Consider the following 23,534-nt stretch of genomic DNA (forward strand, 5'->3'; position numbering starts at 1 on the left):
TTTTAAAAAATTAAGATAAAAACAAACATGGTTGCTGTTTTTGGTCTTAAGTTGCATCATAGTTCTGCGCTGAGTCAATATATCACTGAAAAGCATCAGCAATAACAGATCAATTAATTAGGCTCAATTCTATACCTTGTAAATCTTTAATTAAATACTATTTATTTTAATGAGATTGAGGGTGCTTAGGTACACTAGACCTGCTTTCCTTACTTTCTTTGCCAACAAATTGGCAGATTGCATAGCTCTAAACTGGGAGTAACTTCAATTTGCATAGGATTAGGCTGTTTGAATGTATCCAGTTATACTTGCAAACTAAGCAGTGATAAGTCCTCCTCACCCTCTTTTTCAGCACCAGATAAAATAGGCAATCCAGTCTCTCCTAGTGAGTGTAAATGCAGATGAGAACCAGAGAGGGCAACGATTAATCTGGTTTCACATGCAAGAGTGTGTGTTTGAGACAGATGGTTAGAACTGCGACAGTGCTAGTTTACCTGGACTTAAATCCCACTAAAAGCTATGCAGTTAGGAATAGAATGAAAATTGTTTCAAAAATCATAGCATAGCATCCACAGTGCTTTCTTTGCTCTCTCAACTCAAGTGTCTAGGCTGCCTGCCCATTGCAATTCACAGGGAATTTTTAGTTACCTTCATAGGACCAGTCCCTGGATTGAGAATGCACAATCCCCCCCCCATTTGTCTTGCCAGAGCTGGGCTCAGAAAGCAGCAGATTGATAGATGGACAGTCTTAAGAACATAAGAAGAGCCTGCATCAGGCCAGAGGCCCATTTAGTCCAGCTTCCTGTGTCTCACAGTATCCCACCAGATGCCTCAGGGACCACACAAGAGAACATGAGACCAGCTTTCCCTTGCATCTTGCATTCAGAGACACTTTACTTCTAAAATTAGGAGGTGGCACGTACCCATTATGGCTTGTAACCTGTGGTGGACCTTTCCCCCAGAAATTTGTCCAATCCCCTTTTAAAGGCATCCAGGCCAGTTGCCATCAGCACATCCTGTGGCAAGGAGTTCCAAAGATTAACGAGACGCTGAGTAAAGAAATGTTTTCTTTTGTCTGTCCTAACTTCTAATCTCTAACTTTGGGGCTGATACTCGCTCTAGGCCACGAAAGAGAAGGGGGGAAAGGCTATTTTTATCTGGGTTTCGTTCCCCTCCCTCCAGCGGCCCTCTTCCCTTGCAGAAGGAGGGAGTCGCCGCCAGGTTCATGCTCTGCTGACCACGCCTTGCCGCAACCCCGCCCCCTGGCTGGAGGGAGGGCTTCCCTGGCTGGTGACGTCAGCCACTCCCATTGATAAAAGAGCTGGAATCCCCTGGCTGCCGGTAGAAAGCCAGAGAGAGAGAGACGGGGAAAAGTTCTGCCCGGCGCGCCACGTGTCTCGGTGCGTGCCTGGGGGGAAGCGTCGCGGGAGAGGCTTCCCACGCCAGCAGCCGGCTTGGTTGGCCATGGAGCCAGTTTGCTTCCTCCCGCCCCACGCCTTGCGCGGCAGCAGCAGCGCTCTGGGCCCGGATCTTTACAAGCAGCCCAAGGCGGACCGGATGGAGCAGCAGCCCAAGGCGGTGGAGCCGGCCAGGGTGATCACGGACCCGCTCACAGGCAGGGCTTACAGTAAAGGCCGCCTGCTCGGCAAGGTACGTGGGGCGCGCTTGTCCTCCCCCGGGGGAATGAATGGGAGGCCGCGGTCGGGGTGGGAGAAGAGGGAGCCTTGGCGCTGCTTGTATCCGTCCAGGCAGGTCTCTTTCCTCCGGCTGTGCAGTCAGTCTGGGGGCGGCTCAGTTAAAGGCTGACTCATCTCTGACCTCCCATCCACACACACACACACACCCCCCCAGGCACTTAAGACTGAAGCGATCGTTCTGATCCGTGTTAGTGCCAGCGAGGCTCTGGAGCTGGTGGTAACTGTTCTGGAATAAGTAATTACATGGGGGGGTTTGTTTGTGTATGTCGTGGCTGATGATGGAAGAATTGGATGCTGGCCGTGATGGGGAAGCACAAAGCCCCTCGTTCTCATGCTTTCTCCAAGGCTGGTCCGATGCCAGAAGAGCATCAGAAGAGCCCCTGCTGGATCAGGCCAATCTGGTCCAGCTTCCTGCATCCCACAGTGTAGCCCACCAGGGAGCACCCAAGACAACGGGAGACTTGCATCCTGGTGCCCTCCCTTGCACCTGGCATTCTGAGGTAGCCTACTTCTCAAAGTAAGCTGATGGCTCTTCTGCTTCCCCCTCCACTCCACGTTATGGTTGGATTGGTCTGAGGTAGGCATGTCTGGGCAGGACCCCTCCTTCCTCATCTCACTTTGTGTGGGATGAGAGGTAGAGAGATGACATGCAAGCTTATCTAGTGTGATGGAATTCTTCCCTCTCCCCATCAAGCTTATCATATTACACTCTCATTCCTTCCCCCCTCCCCATTATATAAATGGTTCATCATTTGGAGCCATTTTGCCTTCTCTTTTGTATCTACCAGGCATAACCAGGTAGATCTACCTGGCATAGTGGGCTGGTGCTATGTTTAGGTAGAAAAACTAAAGTAGATGTGATTGAAGTGGCATGATGTCAGATGGAGGGAAATGGCTTTTGATGGTGGATGCTCGCAGTCTTTGCTGTGGCCAAAACTAGTGGGTTCCCTTTGGTCCATGTGACTGAAAAGGACTTGCATTGCAGGATGCTCCCAGAAAGGCATCATTGGTCCTTTAACTACTGCATTAAGGTTGCTGTGGTATGCTGTATGACTTGATGGAAGATGAAAGCCCTTGGTGAACCATGGGTTCTGGTGGGCTGCTTCAGACTCGAGCTGGTGGCCCTTGGTGTAATCTAACAAGATACTATTTACATTAAGCAGAGAGGAGGTTCAGATGGGATTATGAGTGCCTACTGCTATAGCGGTAGACCTGTGCCTCAGCAGCCAGTAGGCAGAGTCTGCTAAAGATGCTGGCCCTAAAGGGGATCTAGGCATGGCAATAGAGGCCTTCTGGATGCTTGCTGTCTTCATCAATGGCAAGGCCTTCCAGTGCTTCACTTATTCTACCCACCCTTTGTTCCATTCTACTGCCCTTGCTTATTCACATTTTTATACTGTCCTTCCTCTAAGGAGCTCAGGGTGGTGTACTTGGTTCCTTTTGTCCTCACAACAACCCTGTGAGGTAGGCAAGGCTGAGAGGGAGGGACTGGCTCAAGGTCACCCAGGAAACTTCATACAAATTTTGCACAGTAGTGGAGTTTTTATCAAAGTCTTCAACAAAAATGTGCAGGGTTTAAAATGTACTTGGAGGAAACACATCTGCAGCTACAGAGTAGTGACAGCTGTTGGGATTATGGATTGCATGATGTGCTGGGCATATGCATAGTTTAGCTCCCAGAACAATCAAGGATTGTGTTGCTTTGGGATTGTTCTCATTTTGAAGTGCAGTATCTTTTTCTGACTTCTAAAACCACCGCACTCGTTGAGCAATCTGTGTAATCAGATTTCCAAGGCAGTGGTGGGGAGAGAAGAGGAAAGAGGCAGTTAGACCCTGGAAATCTCTGCTTTCAGGGAGTGAAGCTGGCATGGTTACAAAGATTGTGCTTTAAAGGAACAGCAGTGTCTGTTGGTTGCTTTTGCCCCACATCAAACAATGTGATGTGTCACATGGAAAGTCTGCTCATTGTATGTGGGGGTGTCTTTTAGCTTCCAATTGCAACACAGCTGATGTGAAGCTGGCTCTGAGCTTGCCAGCTCCTTTCTGTTCTTGCTAGATCCTTTTTTGGCTATACTAGCCAGTGATTAAACCCAAGCCAGGATTTCACATGCAGAGAAACTAGTTTCTCTTTGTTTAAAATATTGTGTAGGGATGAGGCACATTTTGGATAAGACGTATGATGCACCCAAGGATGCGGTTGCTTCATGCTAGAAAAACCTGTCTCCAGAGTAATCCTTTTCCGTGTTCAGTATCCTGTAAGCAGGACGTGTCCACACTCTGAAAAGCATATTGCTAGTGGGTGTGGGGAGGCTCAACTAGAAGATAGTGGGAGGTGTGAAGTGAAACTGTATCTCCAATATGTGGTAAAAACCACAGGCAGGTGATAAAGATGGTAGCAGACTAAATACTTTGGACCACATGATGGCTATTTCAAGTGTGTAGCAAAGCAAGTTTGCACCCTGAATGATGCAACTGTTTAAACCAATTTGTTCATTACTGTTTTTTAATCAGTTATACAAAGGCAAATGAAAGGAATTCACCCTTGAGTCTTGAGTAATGAGCAGGATAAAAAAATACTGAGCTTTCCTTTGTTGAAATTAAATTTGTTCTGTTTGACTTGGGATGAAACTTCCCTCTAGCCATACAGCCAACCAAGGGTGCAACTTGCAATGTACTGTACTTCTCTGGAGAATGGAATGAATATCTTGGCATGTTTTCAGAACTTTTTTCTGTCCCTCTCTGTGCTAGGTTCTGATCACTTGGGCAGGGGAGTGCAAAGCAAGCACTTGCTGTATTGGAGTAGGTGTAATCAGTACCATGAAGCATGGGGCTTGGTTGAGGCATCACTATGCTTAAGTGGCTAAGAATGGGTTGAAGGTGCTACTTTTAAGCAGGACTAGGGGTGAGTTCATATTGGTTGTTGCCACCTTTTGATTTGGCTTCCGTTTTGGTATTTTGTGTGGGGAGATGGAGTATAAGTTAGCAGAAAGTCTTTGCTGCAAATGCAGATTGCATTTCTAACAGACATATGTTTGGAGAAAAGTTAAAACTCCTAGTTTGTTATACACGCAAGCAGGCACTGGAGGAATGTTCTAGTACCTTGGACTGTAGTTCTATACACAAATATCTGGGAGCAAGTCCCATAGAACGTGGTGAGACTTCTCAATAGGCATGCATAGGCTTGTGCTATTATGTTCTTAAGCAAGACATGAGTCTTTATGATGTGTTTGAAACTCCCTTGACCATGCTTTCATGGCTAGCTTAATTTATAAGTACTTGGGTGATTGGATCAGCACGTCTAGTGATCTAGTATCTAGCTGTACACTTGATTGAAACTGGTTGAAGATCTTGGCTATTCTGTTATGTTCCAAAGGCAACTGAATGTTGCAGGTACCTAGGGAAAAATGCCTTATTCCATGCCTTTTAGTGGAGTTGATGTTGGGGAAGCTGCAAGCATGAAGCTTCTGTCGCCTGCTCCACTAATTGCTGCCTCCTTATTTGCAGGGAGGGTTTGCAAGATGCTACGAAGCGACGGATCTATCAAGCAACAAGACCTATGCTGTGAAAGTTATTCCTCATAGCAGAGTGGCAAAGCCACATCAGCGGGAAAAGGTATGTGGACACAGAAGAATCCTGAACTAGATGGGGATGGAATATGACCTAGAAATCTCACCTGAACAAACATCTTTACTGATAAGCTGCTGTTTCTTCCAGATAATCAATGAAATTGAGCTACATAAAGAGCTACACCATAAACACATTGTGAAGTTCTCGCATCATTTTGAAGATATGGAGAACATATATATCTTCCTTGAGCACTGCAGCCGGAAAGTGAGTCCTGGCATGTGTCTGCACTCTTCCTCTCCAAGGATTCTGTCTCCCCTTAAGCATATTGTATTCTGTTGTATCTAGCTCCCTAGAAAGCTAATTGGCCACTAGGAGCACTTTAGAACCAATCTTTGCCATGTCATTGCAGTAGGATTTTGTGCTTCCAGACATCATAAAGTGGACATCATTTTATAGTGGGCAGCCAAGGCATGGCTAACCCATGGGTAGCTGCAGTCAAAAGGCAACAGAAACGGAGCCTATAGGATTGTACTGAACCACTGAATTCCAGCCATCTGTAGGAAATTTCCCATAAAAATCAGTGTGGTCTTCCATTAGGACTAAAAATGAGAGGAAGAAGTAGTGTATAACTGTTGGGGAGAGGACCCAATATCAGATGGCAAGGGGAAGAACTGTGAGACAAGAGTTCTAGAACCATGTATTTATGCTTTGCAAACTGCTCTTTGAGCTTTTTGTTAAAGTGGTATATAAACATTTGCATTGAGGCTTTTTTTAGTTTCAGGGCAGTGGGGCCCACATTGTAGTAGGTAGTGCTGCTACAGCTATTGCCCAAAGGGACTGGGAGCCATGTAGGTCAGGCAAAGCACTGACTGTACCTTAGATGAATGTAGGAATATTCATTTTGAAGTTATGTAAGGATCCTGGATTATATCTTGCTGCTTGGTACTTGATACTTCTGCCTTCCTGTTTTTGTCTTGTCCCCTCTCTCCTGTTGCGTGCTTTGGGTGGTGTGTGTCACATTCAGTTGGCAAACCTCATTTAAGCAGCTGTCATACAAGTGCCCTTGGTATGGAAACTGTGACTTCCGTGCATAGCAGTTGTGCCATTTTAGTTGCTGCTCTTTTGTTTACAGTTCAGCCTCTTGTAAACAATAAAATCAACCCCGGCATTTTAATAGCTTTGGCCACTCTGGGTTAGCTCAAAATTGGTATAAAACAGTCAGATGGGAACACTGCTTATATAGATGTAGCCCTTTCTTTTTCTTGTTTGGGCATCATTGGGTTCTGCTTAATGCTTGTACTGGCACTCATTTTAAAGACTTTCTGCTTTGCAAAAATGGAGTTTGCCTATCAATGCATCTCAACTACATTTCTTAATGTTTACAACAGAGTGCTTTCTCAGTGCAATGCTCAGTACAAACTTGTGCTGCAGAAGTAAAGCCTATTACAGATGCATGCAATTCAAGAAATAAATGAGGATGAGGGACAGTCTTTTCTGAAGCTTGCTTTGACTCTGCAAGTAGCATCTATGTAGTTAAGCCCTCCCTTTTTTACAGTCTTTGGCTCATATCTGGAAATCCCGACACACCCTTCTGGAACCGGAGGTGCGATATTACCTCAAACAAATAATCTCTGCCTTGAAGTATCTCCACCTTAAGGGCATCTTGCACAGGGACCTCAAATTGGGTACGTACAAGATGGTTTCACTCTTGTTTTAAATGTGAACTATAATGGGAATCAATCCTTGCCCAGAATCCCTGCAAACATCTTAACTGGCAGTAGCTGTGATTGCGATATTAATAAAATATCTTAAACTCATGGAGGGGATATAGCTTTATAGGGTTGTAATAGTGTTGTAGGTTGACATGGGAGCCATGGGGAGAATGCAGAGCTCAAGTTCCCAGCTTAAAGGTTCCCTCTAGCAGTCGGCAGGTACCATCTAATGTTAAACTTGAGATTGTTGGGGAGGACATTGTTTAATGTCTGATCTTCAGAACTCTTAACACCTTCCTTTTGCTGCAGGTAATTTTTTCATCAATGAAAACATGGAGCTAAAAGTTGGAGACTTTGGCTTGGCTGCCCGACAGGAGCCTGCAGACCAAAGGAAAAAGTAGGTCTCTCTGGGTGATTTCTTTTGCAGCATAGCACAATTTTCAATGCCTTGTCTCTTCCCTCTGTTATGCTTTCCAAGCTTATTGTGGACTAGGAATGAAGGCGCTTCTCTTACAGTGCCTCCTTGTCCCATCACCCCAGTTTTGCAGCTGTGTGAGGGGGGGCCCCCGAGGGATACTGGGACTTGAAATAGACTCCTTAGCTTCAGCTTGGAACTTGGTGGCTAAAGAAACAATGTGGTTACTGTACATGTAGTTGTGTCTAAGGCAGAGGCCTACTGTTTGCACAGTGGAGAGAAACAATGCCAACCTTATCTTGGGTTATGCCTAATGCAAACTGCTAATATAGGCTGCTGCAATAACTGGAGTGGGTAAGCATCCAGGCTGGAAAAGAAGTCCTGGGGGAAGGGTTCTTGTACACAACAGAATGGCAGTGCAATGTGCATTGAGTGAGGGCGAGGGTCAGTGGGTCAAAATCACTATAATTCTAAATGGGGAACCACAAATGTGGTTCCTGGCAGGCCCAGTTTTGGAGCAAGACAATACAGTATTGTTCTACTTATCAATTGTGGCTCTGTTGGGATGCCTTAAACTTTGTTTAGACTCTACATATTAAGCAAGAGAGCAAATCTGTTGATGCAAGAACAAGTCAATCCCCACTGATGATAGAAGAAGTCTTAAATTGAGACAGTATGTAATCTTCATGATGATCTATTGAAACATTTATTGTAATTCTTTTTGCAGGTACTTGATCAGTTACTTTATTAATTTTGCAATAGTAAATGGCTGACTTATTTAGAAAGTTGTTATGCCTCTTATTTCTAGACTCTTCAGTGGTGTTGGCTTGTGTTGCTGTGCTTCTTGGTACATTGTCACAGTGGTTATTTTGTAATGCCACTGAGACTGGGGAAGGGAATGAGATTTTTAAAAAACCCAGCTTCAGCCAAATAATAGAGTGCTTTCACTTTCTAGAACTATCTGTGGTACTCCCAATTACCTTGCCCCTGAAGTGCTACTCCGGCAAGGACATGGACCAGAGTCAGATGTGTGGTCTTTAGGTTGTGTTATGTAAGTACAAATTTTTACTTCATGGAAATGATTGTGTGTCTTGTTAAAGCAGGCTTCTGCAAGACTTGTGCATCCTTTGCTGCAAGTTTTTCTGTAGAGCTCTTGCAGTTGCATTGATGCAGTGTAGTGCAGCAAGACTTGGAGGCCTGTTCAAGGTTTAGCACTTAAAATGGTTAAAATTCAAGATCTTGATGTACCAAAGGCTTGCGGTGGATAACAAGTCCCATAACAAAATGGATGAAACATGATGTGCATGTGGAAACCAATTCCACCTCAGAGGATTTTGGTGCTCCTTAAAAGATGCTGAACATTTGGTGATTCATGGGTTAATTGTGAGGTAACCATATCGCGCCATTACATGGACTTCTAGAGTTGCCTGTAGGGGAGGCAACAAAAGAAAGGGCTCTCTCTTAACCTTCGCTATACAAATGACATAAGAGAAAGTAGTTGCGAGTATGTAGGCAATAGGGAACAAATGGAAATGTTGATTATAGTGGTGTACCATATTGCTTCCAGTTTGCACCAGCTTTCAAAGAGCCTTACCATGACAACTCCAGAGTTCATAATACAAAGAGGGAAAGGAGGAGAGGGGCTGTAGCACTGTCACTACTGCTGAGAGCTTTGCTTAGTTGATGGGGAATAGTGCTCTTAGCTGCTCTGGTGGTGTGGAGTGCCATACCCAGATAAAGATGTAATGGTATTGTAGAGCTATAAATGTTATTGCTCTTGGGGTCCAGCCTTGCCTAATGAGTCAAAAGCTGTAAATTGAGTGCACACTTTCTGTGTCAAACATGGATTGCTAGCAGAGCTTGGCTGTGGCTGTGTGGGATATTTGGACCCATAAACTTAGCCCCAAATAATGCAATTGTTTTTCTGTGTCATGCTCAAAGCACAGTTTTAAGGACAAACCTGTTTACCCACTGGATCTCAAAACATCACAAGGCTGGTGTTAGACTCTGTATTTACGATTTCTTCAAAACAAGTGGAAAAAGTGGCTGGCCTGTGGCAGGCTATTTAAGCTCAGGTGCTATTGAACAGCTTTCCGGAGTGTTGCTTAAAAAAAAAATCACTTGAGCTTTCAGATTACTCTGTCCTGGTTAGCCACAACTTCCTCTTGAGTTTTTATAGCAGAGTAAATGGAAAGTTGACTTGAGTGCTAGGCTTGGAGAGAGAGTGGTCTTGAAAGAGCAGTTGGTCATTATTGCAGAACTTGCTGCCTTGACTGGATGCAGAATCTCTGAGTTCCTAAAAGTCTGTTGGCTCTGATCACATGGCAAATGACTGTCATCCGGATGTATCTCCGGTCTGCAAGTACCTGGAGCAAGAGCAGTGGCCTATGAGTTTTATTACAAGAACCACTTAAAGCTGGGTGTTGTCTTAGTTGACTTCCTCAAGTTGCTGCTGACTCATGTGCAGATCAAGAAAGCATGTCAGTACTGCCTGCAGAGAAGCAGTGTCCTTAAAGCTCCTTAGTATTTGCTGCTCACAATCTTCTCCCCCTTTCATCTTGTCAGGTACACTTTGCTGTGTGGAAACCCCCCTTTTGAGACCTCTGATCTCAAGGAGACCTACAGGTGCATTAAGCATGTGTCGTATACACTTCCAGCATTCCTTTCCACACCAGCCAAAAACTTGCTCATGGGCATCTTGAAATACAGCCCACAAGAACGCTTAACATTGGAGGAGATCTTGGACCATGAATTCTTCACCAAAGTGAGTAGCAGTCTTTTGTGTGTATACACACATTCGTTGGCAGGGCCAGCAGTAGAATGGAAAGCTGGGTGGTACAAAGCATAGCAGGGTCTCTCCTTATCTTTGCCTTTATATTATATGCAGTTTCCTAGAGGCAAAAGTCTTCAGATTAAACCTGTCATAGGCCCTGCTAGTACAGCAGTGTCCCTCTTATTAAGGGTGTTAGCTCCTGGAATCCTGCCTGGATTGCAATTTAGGTAATTGCATCCTGCTTCTAATTAACACTTAGAAGCCTCAAATGCCATTACTCTTTGCTCTGGCCTGTGTTGCTGGGCAGCCTAATTGTCATACCTGTTCCAAAATACGCCAAAGGTGCATTTTATTGGAGGATATCTCCAGCACTGCTTGAAAAATGCCTTAAGATGGGAGGTTTGTTAAATCTAGTCTGCCAAAAATAGGGACTTGGAAAGCTGCTGGTGGTTGTAATATTATGTACAACTTGTTTTGGTGTTTTGTTCTGATTTGCTAATAGTTGTAACTTTTATAGGGGTACACACCTGATAAGCTCCCACCCAGCAGCTGTGTGATGGTGCCAGAACTGACCCCCCCAAATCCAGCCAAGAGCTTGTTTGTAAAGGTTACCAAAACTCTCTTTGGGAAAAGGAAGTCCAAAGGTAAGTTTTGAGTTACGGCTTAGAAATTCAACTTCTTACTCTGATTGGGCTTCAGTTCTTGGGAATACTTTTTAGGAGAACACATTGGTCCTGGTCCTAAGTTGCCTAGAGGTATCAATTTGTTCTCATTTGATTTGAATGCTTCTTCAATGTTTGGGGAAAATTAGAGGTAACAGTGTGGATAACAGACTAAACTCTGTTTATTCAAGTAATGAAAGTAACTTTTCATTACTTGAATAACATACAAAAGTATGGGGAATCTGGATCTCTAAAGGTCTTGGGCTAGTAGCAGAGCTAACTCTTCTGAGTGAACTGTGTTTCTACAGAACAGAAATGTAGAACCCTCTATGGTGTAAGGTTCAACATGGTCTTGCTGTCAGTGCCTCCATAAAACCCTAAATCTATCTACAGTCCTATCTTGTCAACTCATAAGTCGGCAATACTAAGTCTCCTATTCTTTTTCTAGTTAAGAAGGCTCCCTCTGAAGAGAAAGATGACATCTCCAAATTGGTAACAGGCCTTGTGAAGACTTCAATCTGTAGGCAACTGAGCCATAAAACTGTGGAAGGGAATGAGGTAAGCAGCAGCTTGGCTAGTAAGTTGGCTCTTTCAGAAGGGATGTGAGAATAGGAAAGGATGCAATCCTGGTAGAAGTTGCAACTTTTGAAAGGGGAAAAGCGTACTAAACTGACTTTATTATCTTCCAGGCTGTCCCCTTGAGTAATCAAAGTCCCAACCCCAGCCCAGGAGAGACTGTAGGAGAGGAAGGCTCACGGAAGTCTGCCACTAGGTCCATTCATGGGACAATGGCTAGTAGCTGTGAAGGTGAGAAGTGTCAAATTTCTCTGAAATAGTAACACCACCTTAAGGAGCAATGCTTTGAAATAGCAGGGCCGTGGATAGTTCTGGCTCCACAAGGTACTGGAGCTTGAGCAAAAGGCCTCTTATGGAGGTTTATCTAGTTTTGGATATCGACCATAATAGCTTAAAGAACCTCCATGCTCAAGACGGGTTCATCTGAATGCCAGATGCTGTGAACAAGCTGGGAGGGCTGTTTGATTTCATGCCTTGCATGTAAGCTTCCAAAAGCATTTAATTGGCCATTGTTTGCAATGGAATGTCAGGCTAGATGAGACTCTGGTTCAGTCTAAGGGTTTAATTGGAGATTAACCTGCCATACTGCATAATCAAGCTAAGTTGGCCCCAGTAGATCAATGGCGTGTCTTGAGTTCTTCCCTACTCAATGTGGACATCTGTTTCAATTGAATGTTGAGCTCTGGCCTGAAGCTCTTGTTGGAACTCTCTTAAAAGTCCACTTCATGTAAACTCAAAGTAAGTTTTAACACAGCTACTTCCCTTCCCTCTAGCATTTGAAGACTGTGTCACAGCATCGGCTGTCATAGAATCTGCTATTGGGCTCCTAAAGGACTGCGTTTCTCGTATGCCACCAGGTAACTTGAAACTTCAGGCTCTTTGTAAAATACTTGGATGGAAGCAGCCTGTGCCCATTGGCTGTCTGGTGTGATCTGAGGGTGGAGAGTGGACCATTCATACTCCAAGCATGTCCCCTCCCCTCTAATCCATTTCAGTGTTGCTTTGGGGAATAATGTGGTAATGGGCTTCATGCTGTCAACCAGCCTGAGCCTTGTTGCCTCTTTCAGTGTTACTTAAAGTATCTCTGTTTCTGTCCAGCTGAAAGGAATCCTGCTTCCCTGGCCTGTCATGAACACTTCGTTTGGGTGAGCAAATGGGTGGACTATTCCAACAAATATGGCTTTGGTTACCAGCTCTCCAATCGAAGCATTGGTGTCCTCTTTAACGACGGAACCCACATGACCCTCTCTGCTAACTGGAAGTGAGTCAACAAAATGATTTGCCTCTTGAGTCTGGGGGTGTGTACTTGGGGGTTTCATCCCTACTGATCATCTACTGGTGTGATGAAGAGGGCTGGGGAAGCAGATCTTCAGGAAATTGGGGGGCATGGGGACTGTTGGTGTAGTCTGTCCCTACAGAGAATGCGCTTGAAGATTTATATTGACGGCCATAACCACTTAAGATGGATAGTGCTGACAAAGTGCCACCATATGGCTTTGTTTCAAGTTGCTGCAGCATGCCCAATGATGAAACAAGTTTTGAGGAAATGCAGCCAGGAGCTGGAAAGCTCAGCTGTAGAACAAAGAATACTTGAATAAGAGCTTGGGCTCCAGTGTTGTAGGATCTGCTTGTGGAGAAGGTGGCTTCTTATGCTAAGATATGGGAAGGGTGGTATGTGCATATGCTGCAAAATGAATGGTATATTAATAGCCATTAGATACTGCTCTGTGTATATGCTAGCATTTGAGTATTAGAAGAGTGCTCAAGGCAATTTTGCTAGTTGTTAATAGACATTTCTCTTCCTTATAGGAAAGTACACTACAACTTGACAAACAGCAAGCATTTCTCCTTCTCAGCTTCAGCAGTTCCTGAACAGTTGCAGGGACAGATGAATGTCCTGCAGTACTTTGCCTCCTACATGGAACAACATCTCATGAAGGTACGTAGTTTCTCTCCTTTATGGAGTGTGTGGGCAGGAGGGTGTGTGTTTAGCAAGACAATGCAACTGATAGTCAAGGTGGATTAAAACAGCATGACTCACTTGCACTTTTAAGAACTGCTTTCCAAAATGTTGACTTAGACCATGTTCCTAAAAGGGTATCTCCCAAAAAGATGTTAGGGGAATGCAGCTGAAAAATGGTGCACAGCTAGAGGTTGTCTATCCCAACACCAAACCTTTGTTTTGTCAACTTTGGCTTTGCGTGTGGTGCCTTCTCATTGACTGATCCTACACCATTTCAGCATTTCTTGTGTTGGCTCACATAGCTGTTGGTTCTTCATGCACTTAAGTAACCTACTGTTACACAGGGAGAAAACTTTCTTCTCTAGGATGCGATGGGCCTATGGAATTAGCATGTTGATTCCACTTCTTGAACTTGGCACGCAGTAATTACTAGAATAGTTCAGATGTACATTATCTTGAGGCAAGCAAAGAGGGTTTCTCATCTGGTCCAGTCCTAGCAAAGTGTTGAAGACAAGCTTATAGTAGAAAAGAACTGCTGAGATTCAGCTACCTATTTGACTTTTCCAAGTGCTAACTTTTCTGTGCCCTCTTCAAAGGGAGGAGACTTGCCCAGCATTGATGAAATTGGACAGCTGCCACTGCTGCTCCTGCAGTGGGTGAAGACTGATCAGGCCTTATTGATGCTGTTCAGCAATGGAACCTTTCAGGTATTTAATGGCATTTTGTCTTTCCAGACTAGGGGTGAGGTGGCTACCCTTCTAAGGAGGAAGTCTTAAGGAAGCTAACATGGGTTGACTCCTCATACTCTGCACCCCAAGACTAGCTGCTACTTCACAAGTAGAAATCCTGAAGTACAAGTGAAATATCCTTTTCAAGATCGGAAGGACAACTCATGAAGGAACTGGTGCTTTGCTTCAGTTTTGTAAAGAGAAGAAAGCAGAAGTCAAACTGCTAAAAGGATGTGCTGGAAAGGGTCATACAACTGGCTGAACAGATCAAACATTTTTAAAAGGTTCTTTAACACAATGAGTTCATGAGCTGTCAAGGAAGGCAGAGAACCTGTAGATAGTGATCTACAGCTTCTCTGCCTTCTGACAACTTATGAACTCTTATGAAATTTTCAACTTATGAACCTTTTCAACATATGAAAAGGTGTTAAAGCACCTTTTAAAAATGTTTGATCTGTTAAGCCAGTTGTATGACCCTTTTCAGCACATCCTTTTAGCAGTTTGACTTCAGTTTTCTTTTCTAGATAAAGGGGTGTTGGCTGATGTACTGCTGAACACCTTGATACTAAGAACCATGATTTGGTAACTCCTGAAAGGATAGGACGTGCTTGATGAATACAGACATTGTCTATGGGTATTGAAAGCTAATATGTATGTTCTTTCCAGGTGAACTTCTACAATGATCATACCAAGGTGATCTTCAGTAAACCTGACCACTCTTGCCTACTCACCTACATAAACCGTGACAGGAATTCATACACTTACAAGCTCAGCAGTATTGCAGAACTTGGCTGCTCACCAGAGCTTCAGTGTCGGCTCAAGTACATAATTAAACTGCTACAAGAGCGAGCAGATGCATGAAAGAGACCCTTAATCTTCCGTTCTTCCACACATTTATCATAATAGCAAACAAGATGCAACTCAAGACACCACCATGATTCTCCCACAATGGATACTTGATCTTCTAGAAAGGAAAAACTTCAAAACCAAAACTGCCCAGACATGGCTCTTGGACAGATTATCTTCAGGATCCATCCACCTCTGGATGCCTTCCACCAACTGCCTCTTAACAAAGGGATTGTCACTTGCTTTGACATGACTCCTTTAGGTCCACAGTAAAAGAGGTGCAGAGATGGAAATTAGATGCCTTAAGGTTACTCCTGTGTGATTGCACAACACAGTTGGGTTATGCACTTGGTTTTATGGGGGGGAAGGGGAAAGAGTCTGTACTCCATCAATTATGAGGAGCAGTTGTAGGTAAGAAGAGGAAAATACCAAGACAAATTTCTTTAGAAGATGGCTGCTGGGTTTTGGTCCAGTGCCTAATGCCAAATATTTGGTGTGGCACTTAGCATCCCTGTGGCCAGATTGGTAGAAGGACTAGAGTTTAGTCTGGGAGCAGAAATCAGTGGCTTCAGCTATGTGCTGATTCAGGCACTTGCAACACTACATTGCCTGTCCATGGGCTGCATTGTGCTGCTTGGAGTTGCATCACTTGCCAGTCCTTGCTTGGCTCAGACTCATGGACCAAACAAAGATGCCAATTGAGAGTGTCGGTTGAGAGCCTCGGAAGAGGGAGGCCTCTGCTGCACAGCAGTGGTAGCATAGGTGATATCCCTGCAACCGAAAGTGGACAACTAAAAGGAGCACTTTCTTGCTTAGCTTCCCACTCTTTCACAGTGGACAAGGTATAGCTGGCTGTAGGGCCAACTGGCTGCCTTCCAGAGCTGGCAAGGAAGAATTGCTGCCACTCCTAATTTGGATGATAAGGGTACAAGAGCTGAATCTTCAGCCTTAAATCAGGGTCGATTCAGGCCTCTAGTGCTGCTACTGAACACTTGAGGCTGTGAAGGTACATGTTGTATAATGGAACTGTTACACTAAATAGGCAAATGGGACCTTTTTTTTTTGCTGAGACTGTGAACTTTTCCTATTTGCCTCAGTTTCTCAGCTGTCTTCACTCCCAAGATGCAGCAGAGGGACTGTATGAATTATCATGGTATGAACTTGAACGACTTAAATGAAAGCTGCCCTCTTGGTGTCTGGATAGACTTTTGTCCTGCTATGGAATATAAATGGGGTAAACTTATGAGACTTATTTATGTATTTATGAGCTATTTATTTTGCACCTGTGTCCAGTCAATCATGCACCATGTCTCAGACTCAACAGTTTGCAATAAATTCCTTTTTTAATAAAAGCAAGAGATCTATACTATCTTGCCTTGTCTCATTCTGTACAGTCTAGCATGCTATTTCACCAAGGCTCATGGGTTGCCTGTGAGAAGCATACTGTACTTCTTTTCCACCATTGCTCCCTAAGGACTTTGGCTTGTATTCAGAGGCATGCTGTTGCTGAACACAGAGCATGCCTAGTGATCATAATGACTAGCCATTGATAGACTCGGCATTCATGAATATGTCCAAGCTAGTTGCTGTCACTGCATCTTGTGGCCTTGAATGTGTCAGACTAAGTATGCACCTTCTTTTGTTCAGCCTAAGTCTTGGTTTCATTGAGTCACCCCCACTTCTAGTGGTGTGTGAGAAGGTGGAAAATTTCTCTCCACAGGTTTAATTTATGTCTTGGTCATGTCCTCCTCAATGGTCTCTTTCAAGTTAGAAAGGTCTAGCACCATATCCCTTCCTCAAGAAAATCTCTCTGATTTTTGGTTGCCCATTTGCACTCTTTCCAGCCCAGCAATATCCTCCCTGCAGCATGGCTTCCAGAACTGTTCAGACCCTAGTGGAAAAATTTTTAAGGGGTCTTCCAAGCAAAGGACAGATTGACCAGCTAAAGTTGTGCAACAGAGGGTCTGCATCCCCTTCTGGACTGCCGGATCCCAGTAATTTGTACTGGCTTCACCACCTCATGTGGAAGATCTCTGGGAGGGTTTAAATGAATTGCAGTAACAGAACAGCAGTCCACTTGATTGAAGCAGTGTTCTGGGATGGGGGAAAAAGAGCATTTAACAATTTCCCTTCACCTCATCCCCCTGATCAAATGCACTGACTTCAGGTTGCTGTTCTTCCCTTTCTACACTTATGGTGCAAACTACCCTGCAGTCAGAGGATCATTTCTGATTAAGGAAAATGGTATGGAGACAAGAGTTTGTTCACCAGCAAACTTCTGTGGCTGCATTTGTTAAAAAAATTATGGGAGATTAATTACAGGAAACTGCAGTTGCATCATTTAAAAATGTAGTAATTTACACACATGCATGATCTTGCCCATGAGGAACAACCAACACCACACAATCTATATGGAAGGTACTTCGTCACATACACTACACATAAAGCAGCTATGTGGGTAATAGTGTTGCACTCAATTTTGTAGCTGGTAAATGTTGAAACCAGGCACTTGGCACTGTATAGAATGATTCTCAAAGATCATGGGAAATTGTTCTGCTGTTATAAAGAAGGAGCACATAGCTGACCTGAGGAATTCTTTGCTTGTGTATCAAGGCTATTGATATAGTCCTCACTACATGGGTTTGGAAATTAATTTACAGTACATATTTTTATCCCACCTTTTTCCCTGAAGTAAAGAAAAGCAGCAAACCAAATTCAACAGACGGATCCATTGGTGGTCATTTCAGCTATCATGGCTTGGAGTATTGCAAGGAAATGGTACAGAACAGAGTGCTGATTCATTTGTTCATACTAGTTTATTTTAAAAGAGGCCATGGCAATAAAAGAGAAAGTGGTGCTAAATGGGCATGGTTTAGATTGGAGAAAGGATTCCAAGATGAGCAGTAAATTCCAAAATTCTCTCTTCTCCTCCCCCCCCCCCAATAATAGAGAATAAAGCAGGTTGTGGCTTCTAGGGTCAAGATGCATCCTCTAGGCCTGGAAGCTCATATTAAATTAAGCTGGCCCAAGCACATATTTGTACATATGGCAAGTGCTTTGCATAGTCATCTGGGCTCCTTGGAAGGAAAGCAAAAGAAATATATGTTCATTTGTGTTCCTGCCAGCCAGCACACCAGGTGCAGATTGTTCTCTGCTCTGGCAAACCACCTAATTTTAACAAGAAATCTGTTCCTAGTTTCCACTTTGTGAGCAGTCATTTCTCTTGAGTGACTCAAAAGGCCTGGTTGCTATACCAGCCCTGTGTGCTCTCATCCCCTGTCCTTACTCATCTCCTGTTTGTCCTGGCTGCTGCTAGTGTATGCTGAAGGGTGGGGAGCTGGGTTTTTTCCTTTTGGTAATGATATTTGATTTCAACATCTCACATTCCTGTTAGGAGCCCTGATGTCTCCTCTCCCTTCTCTCCTTTGCCCTGATCTAAAATCCCCACCTTGAGAATAACTATTGCTTTAACTTCCAACTGCTTTACAAATTTCCTCTTGTGTTTTTTTTTTTGCCACCTCTTCTCACATTTCCAGTTATGATTTACAGCATCTTATGACTGGCAGGAATCTCCCAGTGGTGTCTGCTCTCTATTCAGGCCAAAAGAAACCACCACCAGCCCTTAGGAATGTTGGCAGTGATTCTCAGCAGGTAGTTGGTGTATAATTTCTTCCCTTTTGTTGACTAGCCAGCAACTGCCAAGCTTTGTTGCCACCTTGTTGGCTGCACCTGCTTCCAGTCTCTTATTTTGTTGCTTCTGTTGGTGTGTGCACACAAAGAAAGTCCCCCCCCCCCCGTGTGGGGGCAGGGGAGACAAAGCCACCTGCTCTGCCTAGTACCCTAGTTCCCTTAGGCTTAATGAAGCAAGGCCTGTGTCCATGCAGAAATGGGCCAGCTGGTGTTGTAGCCAGTGCAGAAGGGTGATGTCGGGGGCTCTTTGCACGGTTGCCACCTGGCTGCCTATGAATTCAACGGAGGTTTTTTCCCCTTCCCCAGATCAGCCTTCGCATTTAACCGGCAAATATGCATGTGTTTAAATGAATGGACAAGCACTGAATGGTGGTGAGTTTCTTCCATAATGTGACAGATTTGAAAGCTTAACAGACAAAACTCTTATTCTTCTTTCACTTTGAAAGAAGCTGTTAATTTGTGCTTTGATCATATGTCCATTCAGAAGTAATGTTCCAACCAACACTTACTCCTAAGTAAGCATGCATAGGACTGTAGGTTTTTTATTTTATTTTTAATTTTTTTGGTTATGTGCAAGTTGCCATATGCTTCCTAGGATAAGGAAGGTGGACATCTGGAGATACTAATGGGATATTTTCTGGGATGCTGGTATGGGGGTATGGTTTACATGAAAAAACTATTAAAACAGCTTAAGGTCAGCCTTCTGAGACAATGTGGCTTAGTTTGTCCCCTACAAAAAGCACATCAGGGGACAGCATCTTTGTCTTCCAAACAAGTCCCCTCTGGCAAGCAGGTTGATAACTAGTCTGACTGGCATTCAGTTACTTGCCTTGAGACAAATTACTCAAAGCACAATGACACTGGAAACCAAAATGTCTCAACTGCATTCTACCATCATAAACCTACTTTCACATGACTTCTCAAAGTACCTTCCAGGGAATTCATGCAAAGATATGCAGCATAACCCTTTCATATCTACTCAAAAGCAAATCCCATAATATTCAATCAGACTTATTCCCAGGTCAGTGTACATAGGATTGCAGCCACAATAATCCAGATTGCATGCCTAGTGCAAATCAAATCAGTGACCTCAACTATGAGTCATTTTCTTATGACCCAAGCAGTTGTGTATATAGTGACACTGCTTAATGTTTCATGTGCTCTCGGCATCTGTTGACCTCACTTCAGGTAATGGTTGTTGGTAGGCGCTGAATCGGGAACAGATCCACATCTTCCATATGCAACTGTTTTGGACATGCACAAGATCTAACAACTTTGGAAGAGAGCATAGAGTTTTGAAACTCTGAAGGTTATAGGGCTGGATCCAAAGGTGCCTTCAACTCATTGAAGGAGGGCTGTTTGACATCTTGTACTAACTAGATCAATGTTTCTCAAACTGTGGGTCAGGACCCACTAGGTGGGTCACGAACCAATTTCAGGTGGGTCCCCATTCATTTCAATTTATTTTTAATATATTAGACTTGATGCTACCACGGGATGTGACTGCATTTGGGGAAATGTTACAGACCGATACTTTTAACAAGTATTAAATAGATATTTTTACTGATATCTTGTACTAGGATTGGCCTGAAATGTCTGCTCAGTCGCACCACAGACTATTTTTTGACCAACAAATTGCAGATCAATTATGCTAAATTCTAAGATAATGATATTTGCTAACAGATGGAAAGCTTTTAAGTGGTCTTGTAATGGCAACAAAATGGAACAGGTTAAGCACTTCAAGTACCTGGGTATCAACTTCCATTACAGACTCACTTGGGTTTTTCATCGCAAGGCAGTGCAGAACGCATCCAAACTAGCTTCCTCAGCCATTTCCCGTTTCTTTTTCACTTGCGGCAATGGTTATGTTCCGGCCGCTCTGGAGGCGTTTAAGGGAAAGGTTCTTTCCCAGGTTCTTTATGGCTCTCCTGTCTGGTATAAGGCTATTAACCAACCACTAGAACACATCCAAGCCTCCTTTTTACGGAAGATTTTGGGCTTACCCAGGTGCGTTCCCTACTCGGTCCTGTGTCTCGAGGTGGGGTTAATTCGACTAAGGACTACTGTATGGTTAAGACTTTTGAAATTTTGGTTTAGGATTTTATTTAACCCCACCTCTTCTGATCTAATGCATCAATTATTATCGGATCCAGTCTTGCCTATAGAGATCACTGATCTTCTAACTAAAATTAAGTCAATAGGGCTGGACACTGCAGAGTTAGGTATGATTGGTTGTGATGCAGCTTACAGAATTGTCAAAGGAAGAATTCTGAATATCGAACAACAAGAGCTGTTTAGTGCCGCCAGAACCACTTGTTCTCCACTCCATCTTCATATTCCAGTCAGTTTTGGGAAACCGGCCTCCTTCTTTTACCACCTGGTGTGCCCACAGGCCTGGAGAGCTTTCACACTGGCAAGGTGTAACGCTCTTCCATCAGCCTTGTTAACAGGCAGGTTCAGCGGTATCCCCTACTTAGAGAGGAAATGCAAGTGTGGTAGGGATTGCGCTGAGACTTTAATGCAAACCTTTTTTTACTGCCCGCTACATGATGTGTCACGCAAGAAATTTCTAGGTCCATTGTTAGCTAGGATGCAGGGCTGGGAGGATTCAACCATGCTTCAGTCTCTCCTTTCCACTCCTGATCCTGAGACTCTGGATAATGTTGCTTCCTTTTTATCTGGGGTAATAGCCAGGCAGAGCCCTGGGACTCTGGGCAGCGACTGATGTTTATGCTTATGTTGTGTTGTGTTGTCTTTGTATATTCCTGTTTTGTTCTGATCTTTCTCTGTATTTTATGCCAATAAAGGTCTTACTGAACTGAACTTTTAACAAGTTACTATGTAAATTTTTTTTAAACAATGATAGTAAATTGAACTTACTCCTGGGTAAGCATGGGTAGGATTGCAGCCTAGGATTGTTAAAAGGTTTTCCTGCTTGATGATGTCACTTCCAGTCATGACATCATTTCCAGTGGGTTCCGACAAATTATCATTCTAAAAAGTGGGTCCTGGTGCTAAATGTGTTAACTGTTATAGCACTGCATGAACTCGCAAGTGTTGGCAGAACAGCTCGTGGTCATTTTTCTTCTATTCACAGTTCTTTGGACTCAGTCCATAGGCTGGGGAGCTGGCTTGCATGATTCAATACTAGAAAATATTATCTAATGTCAAAATATGTGTTGTCTAGGTGTGAGAAAAAGAACCATTTAAAGTCAAGCTGCCAAATACAAAGATCTAGCCACCAGAATCTATATGGTGGGTTAGCTCGTGTTACTTGCCTGCTACTACCCGACTATACTGCTAATGTGAAATAAGCACACCTGTTTTCATCTGGAAAATAGTGGAGACAACAGTGAAGTTAATTTTGATGCAGATAGCAATATCAGGATGCTCAAGTTTTATTTCTAGCAAGACAACAGTAATAGGAAAGTGGCTTCAGAATCTGTAGATGTGGCTCACTCAAAATACAATCCATGTACTGTGGCCACAGCAAACAGTGTTGAGTTGGTGAATGTGGCAGAGGCAAAGTTGTCATTCTCTACATCCCAAAGGGACTGACTGGCAATCTGCAGACCCTGGTTGGCCTGCTGGCCCAGAAACACATTGCACACCAGCTTGTAGTGAGGTGGGGTCAGTTCTTTGACTCTGTTTCGGATGAGGTCTGACAAGGTTTGGGCCAACTGCCCACTGTTTGCAGGGTTGTACTTAGCATCACCTATGTAGCTGTTCAGGACAGACTCAAGAACCTGCTGAGCTTGAGAAGCATTAAACCTGCAGCCTTTGTCAGGTTGGGTCTTGTAGGTGTTTTCATAGTGGGTCTCCCGGATAGGTTCAAAGACCGGTAGCCCAGAAAAGCTCACTCGACCACAGTGCATCCAGGGCCCAACAGAGAGACGCCTGCCCCCAGCAGCCAGTGAATTCCTCCTGCTGGAAAAAGGGGCATTCAGGATGCTCATGATAGAGCTTCTTCGGGATAGTGGGAGAGGGGCCTTTCCTTCTTCAATACTCTGCAGATGCATCAGTGACCTGGGTGCCTTGTCTGTAGACTGAGAGTTCTGGCGAAGAGGGAATGACCCTCCCTTTGGATGGGCGGGGTCTGTGCCCTCTGAAGCCATTAAGTGGTTGAACTGGGTCAGAGTTTCCCGGGATAGTGCCAGAGATCGGTCTGCCATACCCAAGTAGTTGACCCCTGAATACCAAGAAGAAAAATAATTATATTGATGTGTTATTATTGTCTGGGCAACAGTTTGCTGATAATAGTAATCCTCAAATAGCTATCCAGTCCCCAAATATCTGCAATATAAAAAAAAGAGAAGATAGGTAAAGTTCTCCTAGTTGCCCATTGGTGCCTGAGATCTATTTTCATTTTCCAATTGGTTCTCATGAAACCATCATTTCTGAATTCTGCTGAAACACTATGCTGAATTGAAGTCTCTGGTAACAATATGCATGCCCTTAAATGATCCAAAATGCATCAAACTCCTTTTGTCTGATTAGTTTTGTCTAAGTAACCCTTTCCTAGCAAAATTCATTCAGTGCCTAGAAGGAGCTACAATAACCACCTAGCCACTCCTCTTCCATTATGCATGCCAGTGTCCAAAGGACTGTGAACAGGCTGGACTTCAGTTCCAAAATCTATCTGTAGGATTGGCATCAGGCACTGGTTGGCAGACCACACCTATCAGAAGTCCCACCTGGCTGAGCCACCCCTTAAAACCAGGGGTCTCCAAATCCCGGCCCAGGGGCCAGATGTGGCCCGCAGCAAGCCTCTATCCGGCCCACAGCCAGCCTCTTGTCCCCTGAAAGTCTCTGGCCTGCTTGACCAGAGCTGTGCTCTGATTGCATCTGGAGGGTGTTCTGAAGGCTGGAGAGGCTGAGCCCACTTAAATTTATATTTAAATTTTT

The 23,534-nt window shown here is 44.0% G+C and overlaps 2 protein-coding genes across 2 annotated transcripts; one reads left to right on the forward strand and one right to left on the reverse strand.

Annotated features, from left to right (window-relative positions):
* The first annotated feature begins 1,449 nt into the window (after window positions 1-1,449).
* On the forward strand, window positions 1,450-16,291 carry PLK3 (polo like kinase 3). Its single transcript, XM_066623995.1, has 15 exons — window positions 1,450-1,650; window positions 5,202-5,309; window positions 5,412-5,528; window positions 6,820-6,949; window positions 7,286-7,373; window positions 8,347-8,442; window positions 9,957-10,155; window positions 10,682-10,808; window positions 11,275-11,384; window positions 11,516-11,633; window positions 12,176-12,259; window positions 12,501-12,663; window positions 13,212-13,341; window positions 13,962-14,072; window positions 14,760-16,291. The coding sequence occupies exons 1-15, from the start codon at window positions 1,465-1,467 to the stop codon at window positions 14,952-14,954; spliced, it is 1,962 nt and encodes a 653-aa protein (XP_066480092.1). The 5' UTR covers window positions 1,450-1,464; the 3' UTR covers window positions 14,955-16,291.
* Window positions 16,292-22,071: 5,780 nt separating this feature from the next.
* Window positions 22,072-22,722, reverse strand: DYNLT4 (dynein light chain Tctex-type 4). Its single transcript, XM_066626673.1, has one exon. It carries the CDS (start codon window positions 22,646-22,648, stop codon window positions 22,085-22,087), a length of 564 nt encoding a protein of 187 aa, XP_066482770.1. The 5' UTR covers window positions 22,649-22,722; the 3' UTR covers window positions 22,072-22,084.
* Window positions 22,723-23,534: the final 812 nt, after the last annotated feature.

Source organism: Tiliqua scincoides, chromosome 4 (assembly GCF_035046505.1).
Source record: "Tiliqua scincoides isolate rTilSci1 chromosome 4, rTilSci1.hap2, whole genome shotgun sequence".
NCBI classification, from domain to species: domain Eukaryota; kingdom Metazoa; phylum Chordata; class Lepidosauria; order Squamata; family Scincidae; genus Tiliqua; species Tiliqua scincoides.